The sequence below is a fragment of the Bubalus kerabau genome, chromosome 13 (genome assembly GCF_029407905.1).
Source record: "Bubalus kerabau isolate K-KA32 ecotype Philippines breed swamp buffalo chromosome 13, PCC_UOA_SB_1v2, whole genome shotgun sequence".
NCBI classification, from domain to species: Eukaryota; Metazoa; Chordata; class Mammalia; order Artiodactyla; family Bovidae; genus Bubalus; species Bubalus kerabau.
In genome coordinates this window covers 12,299,284-12,311,550 of record NC_073636.1, presented here as the reverse complement: position 1 = coordinate 12,311,550, position 12,267 = coordinate 12,299,284, and the positions used below count along the sequence as shown (strand labels likewise).

The 12,267-nt window shown below is 42.1% G+C and overlaps 1 protein-coding gene across 6 annotated transcripts in view; it reads left to right on the top strand.

Moving 5' to 3' along the window:
- The window catches only part of PRKCQ (protein kinase C theta), a 212,227-nt gene that overhangs the window by 101,801 nt on the left and 98,159 nt on the right, over positions 1–12,267 (top strand). For all 6 annotated transcript variants that reach the window (XM_055543489.1, XM_055543490.1, XM_055543492.1 and 3 more), the window contains 2 exons: positions 3,122–3,182; positions 11,675–11,837. In XM_055543489.1, coding sequence (XP_055399464.1) covers positions 3,122–3,182; positions 11,675–11,837 — 224 coding nt within the window. The remainder of the gene's footprint in view (positions 1–3,121; positions 3,183–11,674; positions 11,838–12,267) is intronic.

Below are 12,267 nucleotides of genomic sequence, written 5' to 3'. Positions count from 1 at the left end.
CAAAATAGTTATGAAGTTAAAGGGAGAAGTAAACTATGAAAGTATAAAAAATTCTTATGAAAATTTCTGGGGTACAAAAATTAAAGAAACATATAAGTAAAATCTGCTTTTGTAAGATCTGAAACCCAGAAAGTGTTTTCAAATGTCTGCATCCTTTATGCAAAGGAGGAGACTTACCTTTCAGCTTCATACTTCATATAACTCAGATTCTTAAGAACTCCAGCCAAAAGATTTTCAAGTGCCAGGTTTCAAAATGGGACTAATATAAGCCTAAAACCTAGATTTTCATGTCAATTGTATATTTTTTACCTTAAAAAAAGAGAGCTAGAGAGAGAGGTACTTTTTAGGAAAGTATATCTATCTTTGCTTGCATCACTAAAGTAATCTTTAAAGATAACGATATGTCAAGATTTTTTTCTTAAAGTCCCCCATGCTTAGATGTATTTAGATAATTTAGTTCAGGGTGTCTGTGAACTCATTCAGCCTGGTGAGAGATCTCAGAAACAGAATTCCTCTTGGGTAGCTGGTTGTACAAATAGGAAGTGGATAAATAAGTGGGTAATGTCACAGGTATGTGACTTAGTGGTAAAGGTTTACACAGACCTGTTGGGGGAGAGGGTGAGGCTGCAGATACCTCTGAGTCATAGAGCATTTGACCAGGCTCAGAGAAAGAAGAGAGAAACTAGATAAAATCTTCCTCTTGTTTTTCCCCCATTCCCATTTATTTTCCACTTTCTGCCTCATTTTTTTTAAAGGGAAGAATCACCAAATCTCTAATTTTTAAAGTAGCATACTATTGATTTTGTTTTCAATGAATAAAGGGATAACTATTTTAAAAATTCTTTTATTACACATCCTTGACAAACAAGTTGTTTTTCTATTTATACGTCTTAAAGTTGCATTTGCTTTCTTGCCAAGACATTTTTTTTAAGTTTATTCTTGTCAGACTTTCCATGTTTTTTGCATATTGGGATTATTGAGACATAAGCCCTCGGATCCTTGGAAGGATAGGATATCTTTCCAACCTAGACAGCATATTAAAAAGCAGAGACATTACTTTGTCAACAAAGGTCAGTCTGATCAAGGCTATGGTTTTTCCAGTGGTCATGTATGGATGTGAGAGTTGGACTATAAAGAAAGCTGAGCACTGAAGAATTGTTGCTTTTGAACTGCGGTATTGGAGAAGACTCTTGAGAGTCCCTTGGACTGCAAGGAGATCCTAAAGGAGATCAATCCTGGGTGTTCATTGGAAGGACTGATGTTGAGGCTGAAACTCCAATACTTCGGCCACCTGGTGCGAAGAGCTGACTCATTGGAAAAGACCCTGATGCTGGGAAAGATTGAGGGCAGGAGGAGAAGGGGACAACAGAGGATAAGATGGTTGGATGGCATCACCAACTCAATGGACGTGGGTTTGGGTAAACTCTGGGAGTTGGTGATGGACAGAGAGGCCTGGCATGCTGCGGTTCATGGGGTCTCAAAGAGTTGGACATGACTGAGCGACTGAACTGAACTCAAGCCCTCGGGTCCACATCTAACTACTGGCAACCTTCTTATATTTTCCACCTTTGTTATGTTCAAGGTTATTTCCTAGTTCACTTTTATTTATCATGTTTAAGGGTCAACAGATTGCTTTGGACTTAGTGTCCCTTGCTTCCCTTTCTTAAAATTAGTTTCTCTATTTAAAAAAAAAAAAAGATTTTCTCAGAGTTGCCTCTTACCTCCACAGTCACCATCTAGTGTCCAAACATTGATATTTTCTTTCTGCTTTCCCAGGGTTTTTCCTGTTGGTGTGGTTATCCCCCACTCACTCATAAATGTGATGGAATCTGACTTTCTGTGGATGCTGTGTTTTCAGCAGCTCACTGATTTAATTTCCTCTATCACCACTAATTCCTGAATATTGATAACATTGCAGTCACCTGGTACCAGTTTTTCCCACTTCCTCTGGGAATGAGCCCCTATCCCTCGCTCTTCTAGTTTTATTTTTGCCTCCATTATTTATTATTCCATGAACCAGAGAATAATGGTATATGTCCTTGATGTCAAAGGCCCTTTTCTTTTCACTAATCTATTTAAGCCATTTAAGAGTCAGACACAACTTAGCAACTGAACAACAAGAACAAATTTAAGCTTTCATGGGAATGTGTAGTTAAGCAAGTGGTACAAGCTTGTCACATCGTAAAATTCTAATAGTAGTGATGCTGTACCGTTGGCATTGCAATTATGTCAGTTTCTCCAATATCTTTTAAGGTCTGGTGGAAGGTACAAGGTCACCATGACTGAATTATTTAACCATGATTCGTATTCAGTCCTGAGTTCAACCAGACCTTTCTTGCTACTTTTCAGTTATTCTAGTTACCCATAGATGTAATGATCAGCAATGGGCTTCAGTTCACCTTTTTTTTTTTTTCTTTTTAGCATGTGAACAATGCTGTGTTACAATTTAGTTATATTATTAGTGGTTAGTCAGGTCTTCTCAGATTTGCCATGTGTCCCTTATGTCACATCACGTAATCTGCATCATCCCTTAACAGGTCACTTTGTCTGGTCCTTTCTACATAATGATACTGAAATATATACATTCTTAATCCCTTCCTTGACCAATCTAATTAAAATTTCCCTTAGTAGATGGTCTGGCACTTTCCAAAGGAAGCAGGTTCTCCATGTGAAGGTAAAAGGCCACTCCCATTTAATACCCCTATTAACCTAGAGGCCCTGGTGGCTCAGCAGTAAGGAATCGCCTGCAACTCAGGAGATGCTGGGTCAGGAAGATGTCCTGGAGGAGGAAATGGCAACCCACTCCGGTATTCTTGCTTGGGAGATTCCATGACAGAGGAGCCTGGCAGGCAGCAGTCCATCAGGCTGCAGAAAGTCAGACATGGCCTTAAGGAAGTTTTGATCTCCAAATCAAATTCATAAGCTGCTGAGGTGTTTTGATAAAAGAAAGGTTCTATTTGTGGATGCTGTGCTATTTTGATGATAACATGAGTGAGCAAGATGAAAAGGAACAGAGCTGCGCTGGAAATCTCCTGCCTCACCCAGCTCATCAGTTGGGGTGTCGTTCAGCTCAGCGCTTGCCTCTCGTTCTGACCCATGTTTCTTTTCTTCCTTCCACCAGCTAGAGCTGAAACCTCAAGGCCGAATGCTGATGAACGCAAGATACTTTCTGGAAATGAGTGGCAAGTGACATTTCTTACTCCTATTTGGGGATGAGGTGGGCATGTCTCTTCTCCTTGGCAACTTAGTTCACTTTTTCAAAAGCAAAGAAAATGGAATCACAAGGAATTTCCTTAAAATTTCCAATGATGCTCGAGCATGAGTTGAATATACATTCTGTGGGACCAGATACACACCGAAATATAAAACATTTATAGCATTTACTTTTGAAGAAATTTTATTTTTGGCTGCACTGGGTCTTCATGGCTGTGCTCAGGCTTTCTCTTGTGGAGGTACGCAGGCTTCTCATTGAGGTGGCTCCCCTTGCTGCAGAGCTCCGGCTCTAGGGCACACGGGCTCAGCAGCTGTGGCTCACAGGCTCTCGAGTGTGGGCTCAGTAGTTGTGGTGCATGGGCTTAGTTGTCCCGCCTCATGTGCAATATTCCCAGACCAGGGATCAAACCTGTTTTCCCTGCATTGGCAGGCAAATTCTTAACCACTGGACCACCAAGGAAGTCCAGCCTTTATTTTTCACGTGGTGTGAAGGCATAAGCCCAGGGCTTTTCTAGTCTGTCTATATTTTCATTTGGGAATTTACTATAAACACCAAAGGTTCTGCTAATGCATTGCCCTGTGTGTACACAGAGTGTATAAATGCTGTGATATGACACGTGGTCACACCATCAGAATACAAAGTGAATAAGAATCAGAACAAAAGAATAAGAAGCTGATAAATACTTTCCTTAGCCCTAGAAGAACAGAGGACTAATGCTGCAAGTTAGTCATCTCAAATGCTTTTAGGAACAAGCAAGGGAAAAAAATGTGTCACTGAAGACTTTCCCTTGCGTCTCACACACAGACACCGTTCCTAGAAGTTAATTTACGAGCCGTGTGCCTGGTGTCTCGGACAGCCTGTCAGTTCTTCCTGTTGCATGTATATCCTGTTGTCACAATGCTGTGTAAATGAATCAAATGCTATGACTCCTCAATCTTTTTTTTAAGTATAGTTGATTTACAATGTTGTGCTAGCATCAGCGTAGAGCAAAGTGATTCAGATATGTCTGAATATATATATACGCGCCCCCACACACACATATGTATATATACTTTCACAGCCTTTTCTCTTATAGGTTATTACAAAATATTGGGTCTAGTTCCCTGTGCTATACCGGAGGTCCTTGTTGAGTATCTATCTATGTGCGTATGTTAAGCCCATTCCTGTTTTATGCCTCCATGCCCTTCTCCTTTGGTAACTGTAAGTTTGTTTTCTATGTCTGTAAGTCTGTTTCTGTTCTGTAAAGAAGTTCATTTGTTTCATTTTCTTAGTGTCCACATATGAGTGATATCGTATAATATTTGTCATCCTGTCTGACTTCACTTGGTATGATCGTCGCTAGGCCCATCCATGTTGCTGCAGATGGCCTTATTTCATTCCTTTTCCTCTTTCACTGAGTACTTAGGAGGGGCTCAGTGATGTGTGTTGAACTGTTCAGTTGCGCTCACTCTGGCATTTGGAAACGCCTTTTCTTTTCCTGTGGTTCTCACTCAGTGACTGTCTCAAATATTCCCATGGCCCTTCTGAGTTGCTGAGGAAGCCTGCTAACGTGGTGGAGCTGTGAGAGACCGTGTCTTCCGCCGGGGTCTGCGCTTCAGGGCACAGCTGCTGCTCCCTGAGCCCTCTTCCCGCTCTCAGCCTCTGAGAGAGCCCCCCTTTCTTGGTGTCCTGGCTGTCAACCCTGGCGGCTCTGTAACACCAGTTGTGCTTCCTCTCTGGCATCTTCAGCTTTTCCTTCTCTCTTTGGTTTCCACCTCATTGCCAAGACATATGTAATTATGCAATCTTCTCCAACTTGAAATAGATATTTTTTAAAATGCTTTTTACTGTGCTAAAAGTCACATAATATATACTATTTCAGCCATATTTAACGGTACAGTTCGACGACACCAAGTCCGTTCACATTGTTGAGCAGCTCTCACTGTCACCCACCCTCCTGAGTTTCTCACCTTCCTAAACTGAAGCTCTGTCCCATGAAACATGAACTCCCATCCCCGTCTCCCCATCCATCACCCCACAGCCCCAGGCATCTACCAGTGTGCTTTCTGACTCTGTGAATTTGACTATTCTAAGTACCTTGTATGCTGCTGCTGCTGCTAAGTCGCTTCAGTCGTGTCCGACCCTGTGCAACCCCATAGACGGCAGCCCACCAGGCTGCCCCATCCTTGGGATTCTCCAGGCAAGAACACTGGAGTGGGTTGCCATTTCCTTCTCCAATGCATGAATAAGGGCAATCAAAAAGTATTTGTTTGCACCTAATGTATATTGGGCTCCAAAATCACTGCAGATGGTGACTGCAGCCATGAAATTAAAAGATGCTTACTCCTTGGAAGAAAAGTTATGACCAACCTAGATAGCATATTCAAAAGCAGAGACATTACTTTGCCAACAAAGGTCCGTCTAGTCAAGGCTATGGTTTTTCCAGTGGTCATGTATGGATGTGAGAGTTGGACTGTGAAGAAAGCTGAGTGCCGAAGAATTGATGGTTTTGAACTGTGGTGTTGGAGAAGACTCTTGAGAGTCCCTTGGACTGCAAGGACATCCAACCAATCCATTCTGAAGGAGATCAACCCTAGAATTTCTTTGGAAGGACTGATGCTAAAGCTGAAACTCCAATACTTTGGCCATCTCATGCGAAGAGTTGACTCATTGGAAAAGACTCTGATGCTGGGAGAGATTGAGGGCAGGAGGAGAAGGGGATGACAGAGGATGAGATGGCTGGATGGCATCACCGACTCGATGGACGTGAGTCTGAGTGAACTCCTGGAGTTGGTGATGGACAGGGAGGCCTGGCGTGCTGCGATTCATGGGGTCGCAAAGAGTCGGACATGACTGAGTGAGTGAACTGAACTGAACTGAATGTATATTGGAATGCACGTTAAATTTTATTTATTTTTAATTGAAGGATGATTGCTTTACAGTATTGTATTGGTTTCAGCAAACATGAACACGAATCAACCATAGGTTGTATACATATGTTCCCTCCCTCTTGAACCTCCCTCCCACCCCACCCTTCTAGGTCGTTACAGAGCCCCAGTTTTAGTTCCCTGAGTCACACAGCAGAAGGTTAATTTAACATATGTCCTAGGGCTTCCCTGGTGGCTCAAATGGCAAAGAATCTGCTTGTGATGCAGGAGACCTGGGTTCGATCCCTGGGTCAGGAAGATCCCCTGGAGAACAGAATGTCAACCCACTTCAGTATTCTTGCCTGGAGAATTCCATGGACAGAGGAGCCTTGCAGGCTACAGTCCATGGGGTCACAAAGAGTCGGACACGACCAAGCAACTAACACTAACATATGTCCTACAAACAGACTACCTTCTTTTTTTCCCCTCTGTGCTATACAGTAGGTTCTCATTAGTTACCTGTTTTATACCTAGTACTGTATATATAGTTTGAGCATTCTTTGCCATTGCCTTTCTTTGGGATTGGAATGAAAACTGACCTTTTCCAGTCCCGTGGCCACTGCTGAGTTTTCCAAATTTGCTGGCATAGTGAGTGCAGCACTTTCACAGCATCATCTTTCAGGATTTAAAATAGCTCAACTGGAATTCCATCACCTCCACTAGCTTTGTTCGTAGTGATGCTTTCTATGGCCCACTTGACTTCACATTCCAGGATGTCTGGCTCTAGGTGAGTGATCACACCATTGTGATTATCTGGGTTATGAAGCTCTTTTTTGTACAGTTCTTCTGTGTATTCTTACCACTTCTTCTTAATATCTTCTGCTTCTGTTAGGTCCATACCATTTCTGTCCTTTATCGAGCCCATCTTTGCATGCAATGTTCCCTTGGTATCTCTAGTTTTCTTGAAGGGATCTCTCATCTTTCCCATTCTATCGTTTTTCTCTATTTCTTTGCATTGATCACTGAAGAAGGCTTTCTTATCTCTCCTTGCTATTCTTTGGAACACTGCATTCAGATGCTTATATCTTTCCTTTTCTCCTTTGCTTTTTGCTTCTCTTCTTTTCACAACTATTTGTAAGGCCTCCTCAGATAGCCATTTTGCTTTTTTTGCATTTCTCTTCCGTGGGATGGTCTTGATCCCTGTCTCCTGTACAATGTCACGAATCTCTGTCCATAGTTCATCAAGCACTCTGTCTATCAGATCTAGTCCCTTAAATCTATTTCTCACTTCCACTGTATAATCTCACATGCTAGTAAAGCAATGCTCAAAATTCTTCAAGCCAGGCTTCAGCAGTACATGAACCATGAACTTCCAGATGTTCAAGCTGGTTTTAGAAAAGGCAAAGGAACCAGAGATCAAATTGCCAACATCCGCTGGATCATGGAAAAAGCAAGAGAGTTCCAGAAAAACACCTATTTCTGCTTTATTGACTATGCCAAAATCTTTGACTGTGTGGATCACAATAAACTGTGGAAAATTCTGAAAGAGATGGGGATACCAGACCACCTGACCTGCCTCTTGAGAAGCCTATATGCAGGTCAGGAAGCAACAGTCAAAACTGGACATGGAACAACAGACTGGTTCCAAATAGGAAAAGGAGTATGTCAAGATTGTATATTGTCACCCTGCTTATTTAACTTATATGCAGAGTACATCATGAGAAATGCTGGGGTGGAAGAAGCACAAGCTGGAATCAAGATTGCCAGGAGAAATATCAATAACCTCACATAAGCAGATGATACCACCCTTATGTCAGAAAGTGAAGAGGAACTCAAAAGCCTCTTGATGAAAGTCAAAGAGGAGAGTAAAAAAGTTGGCTTAAAGCTCAACATTCAGAAAACGAAGATCATGGTATCTGGTCCTATCACTTCATGGGAAATAGATGGGGAAACAGTGGAAACAGTGTAGACTTTATTTTTTGGGGCTCCAGAATCACTGCAGATGGTGATTGCAGCCATGAAATTAAAAGGCGCTTCTTCCTTGGAAGGAAAGTTATGACCAACCTAGATAGCATATTCAAAAGCAGAGACATTACTTTGCCAATAAAGGTCCGTCTAGTCAAGGCTATGGTTTTTCCTGTGGTCATGTATGGGTGTGAGATTTGGACTGTGAAGAAGGCTGAGCGCCGAAGAATTGATGGTTTTGACCTGTGGTGTTGGAGAAGACTCTTGAGAGTCCCTTGGCCTGCAAGGAGGTCCAACCAGTCCATCCTAAGGGAGATCAGTCCTGGGTGTTCATTGGAAGGACTGATGCTAAAACTGAAACTCTGATACTTTGGCCACCTCATGCGAAGAGTTGACTCATTGGAAAAGACCCTGATGCTGAGAGGGATTGGGGGCAGGAGGAGAAGGGGACGACAGAGCATGAGATGGCTGGATGGCATCACTGACTCGATGGACATGAATCTGAGTGAACTCCTGGAGTTGGTGAGAACAGCGAGGCCTGATGTGCTGCGATTCATGGGGTCACAAACAGTCGGACAGGACTGAGCGACTGAACTGAACTGTGTATATATGTCAATCCCAATCTCTCAGTTTAAAGGTATTTTTTTAAACTTTTTTCCTCTACAAGGCTTTCTTTCCTTTCATTCCCTGACACATTTCTTGAGAAAGTAGTTTAATATATTACTCCTTTTTCCTTCACAACTCTATCAACCCTTAAACCCAAAGAATCTGGCTCATTTTTCAATCCATCTGCTAAATGGCTTTCTCCAAAAGAATGAATCCTCAAAACAAATGTTTGTTTCTAAGCTTCAATTCCCTTGACATCTCTCTATCGTCAACACTGAGAAACCTTTTCTTTCTTGGATTGCTTGATGTAATATTATTCAAGTTTTCCTCTTCATTTTTCAGCTGCCTCTTCACGGCCTCTTGTGTAATTTCTTTTCCTCCCTCCTGAAAAATGGGAATTCTTATCTCCAGGTCTGTTCTTCTTGTGAGTGCCATCTCTTCCTGACTTACCCATTCAAAATTGGGGGTAACATCTCATAATTCTTTATACTATCCTGCATAGCAATTCGCTTATAGCTTCCCAGGAAATGTGTGACTTAATTGACTACAAACAAGTGATTGGTTAAACTAAACAAATAGATTAGGCACCATTGCTATAAAATAAATAACCAACTATATAAAAATCAGTGAGCTTATTCAAACCAGTGAACAAACAGAAGACCAAATTACTTCAAAAATAAACAGTAATTACAAGGAGAATTTTTAAAATTCTGAGCTTTTATACATTTACTTTCTTATAAGGATTGAAATGGTCAGAGGATAAAGAAATTATAGCAAAGAGCAAGGGGATGAATTCCTTACCTGTACTCTCTGACATACTTTTAAATGTACAGTGTTCTAATGCACAGACTATTTTATATTTATAAACATACAGTTGTATATAGTCCGGACTATTATAATAGCTTATTAGACTATTCAGTCAGTAAAGAATCTGCTTGGGTTCGATTCCTGGGTCAGGAAGATCTCCTGGAGAAGGAAATGGCAACCCATGCCAATATTCTTGCCTGGAGAATCCCATGAACAGAGGAGCCTGGTGGTCTGCAGTCCTTGGGGTCACAAGAATTGGACACAACTTAGCAACTAAACCACCACCATATAATTTTTACATGATTATATTTGTGTATTTTTCACAGTAATATGGATAGGGTTCCCAGAATAATTCACCTCCCTCCCTGAGTTCAAAAGTAATTTTACGCTTTATTTCCTTTTATTTCATCAGCACCAAAATAGAAATGAGTTAGAGCTTCCCGACAAATGGCCTCCTGTGCCGGTCCCGAGTTGTAAATAGATCTTTACACTTAAATCAGAACCTATAGGAGAAGGCAGTTGCCTCAGTGACCCTAAATCTAACCCCTAATTCACCAAGCCTAAATTATTTCCAGCCCAGTTCCTAAAAAAAAAGACCTAAATCGCCTATCCTTGAAGTATCAGGCAAAGTACTAAGCCCTGTAAGGAACTCTTTTTTAGGAATGCTTTATTATTATTTTCTTTGGAGTGTAGTTGATTTACAGTGCTGTGTTAGTTTCGGGTGTACAGCAAAATGACTTTTTTTCTGAGAGTTTGGGGTTTCCGTAAAACAGACCCATGGATTCTTGGAGAAAAGACTTCAGTCTTGAAATGAGTGCTGGCACGAGGCTGGATCATGGAGGAGGGTTTCCACCTCCATGACCCTCCCCCGGCCCCGCTGTCTCCCCAGTGTGCTTCCAGCCTGGCCATGAAAAGGCGTGGGGGAATTAAGATACTCTGGCAGGATCATTTGCCTCGAGTTTGTTGCCCAGCCTCTGCCATGGCTTAGCCAGAAGGGAAACAATTGGGTTTAAATATTGTTAACGCTCTTCATTTGTGAAACAGGAGCCCCTTATTCTTGCCAAACCTCCATTTTTTTGTATTTTAAAAAATAAGTAGAATAAGTAATCCAAGAATCTACTTACAATCGCAGTTGTAGGAACTAGAGTCATGAAATTGTTATCCGTATTTTAGTGCTGATGGCAGCCTTGTTCTGTCTCCTTTACCATGTCAGTCTGTCGTGCATGCTGGAGGGTCCATCGTACCGTTTAATCATAACTACCTTGCTATTGTGTATTTTGGTTGGGGGACCTGGGCTTCAGCCAGGGCTAATATTCTCACTGGTATTCTATTATTCTACTAATATTCTCCAGCCTTTTGGGAAGCTGTGGGTACTGTGGACAGGTACTACCCAGAGTACCTTCACCAGCATCCAGAGCCCAGGGTAAACTGAACAAATGTGAATGTGATGATTTGATGTAGATGACTAGGTACCATCCAGGATTATCTAGACATTTTTTAATTGCAGTCATCTGTTCATTTCTGGCCCTTTCCACATTGACATGTATAGTTTATGGAGCTGTATCTGATTCCCATGGGCTTCAGGAACTAAAGCATAAACAACTTCCCAAAGCTCTTTTGCCTTCAGAAATCTGGCCAGCTCCTGCCTGTCTACATTTTTTGTCTATAAACAACCAGATATAAAATTTCCTGAGACCTAATATATGTATGTATGTATATATATATATTGTTTCCAACTTACTGTCAGTACCACATTATTCTTTAGAATTACAGGCAAAGTATTTGCCCCTTCCTGCCTTTTCTGGCTGACTCATCACTGACAGTGACAAGGAGAGGTCAATAAATACCTTAAACATTCCAACTTCTGGTTTTAAAAATTGAGAGAGGATATAGCTCAGTGTCATGAAAGAGGATGGAAGGATTGAGCCAAGAATCCAGGCTTGTTGTTCCAATCCTGTAACAGGACACCCTCTGATAATTCTGTTATGGGACTAAGGAAAGACACTTTGTATTGTACCAAACTTTAGAAATACTGGGTTGGCCAGAATGTCCATAACCTCTTTTGGAAAAAAATCCAAATAGGCTTTTAGCCCAACCCAGTACTTGGGGTGCTAATGGTCTTATAGCTTGTCTAGTTCCTCATCCATCTCTGCCCCTTCCCCATTCCCCCACCCTGGTCGCCCCCAGCTGTGACAGCCATATCCAGAAGGTCACTCTCACTGCCCTCTTCCTGCAGACACAAAGGACATGAACGAATTCGAGACCGACGGCTTCTTCGCTCTGCATCACCGCCGAGGAGCCATCAAGCAGGCCAAAGTCCACCACGTCAAGTGCCATGAGTTCACAGCCACCTTCTTCCCACAGCCCACGTTTTGTTCCGTCTGCCATGAATTTGTCTGGTATGGTAACTCGCGTGTGATGCCAAGCTTCGGGTTATGCCTTGTGTCACATTTTTTGTTTGTTTGGGTATTTATTTGGCTGTGTTGGGTCTTAGTTATGGCACACAGGCTTCAGAGCACAGGCTTAGTTGTTCTGAGGCCGGTGGGATCTTAGACCCCTGAGCAAGGACTGAACGCCCGTCCCCTGCATTACATGGCAGATTCTTAAACACTGGACCACCGGGAAAGTCCCATGATGCATCTTCTTAATCCACCAGGCCTGGCATGTTCCACCTTGGGGGGAGTGTATGGGAATAGGTACTACCTGAGAGTTTCCAGTGGCCTCCCCTGGATTGAGAAGGCTCAAACGATGTGATTCTAGAGAATATTTTCATAAGAGAGCTCCTATAGCATGAGGAATCCAGCTCCCTTAAGAAAGATTTCAAGGAAA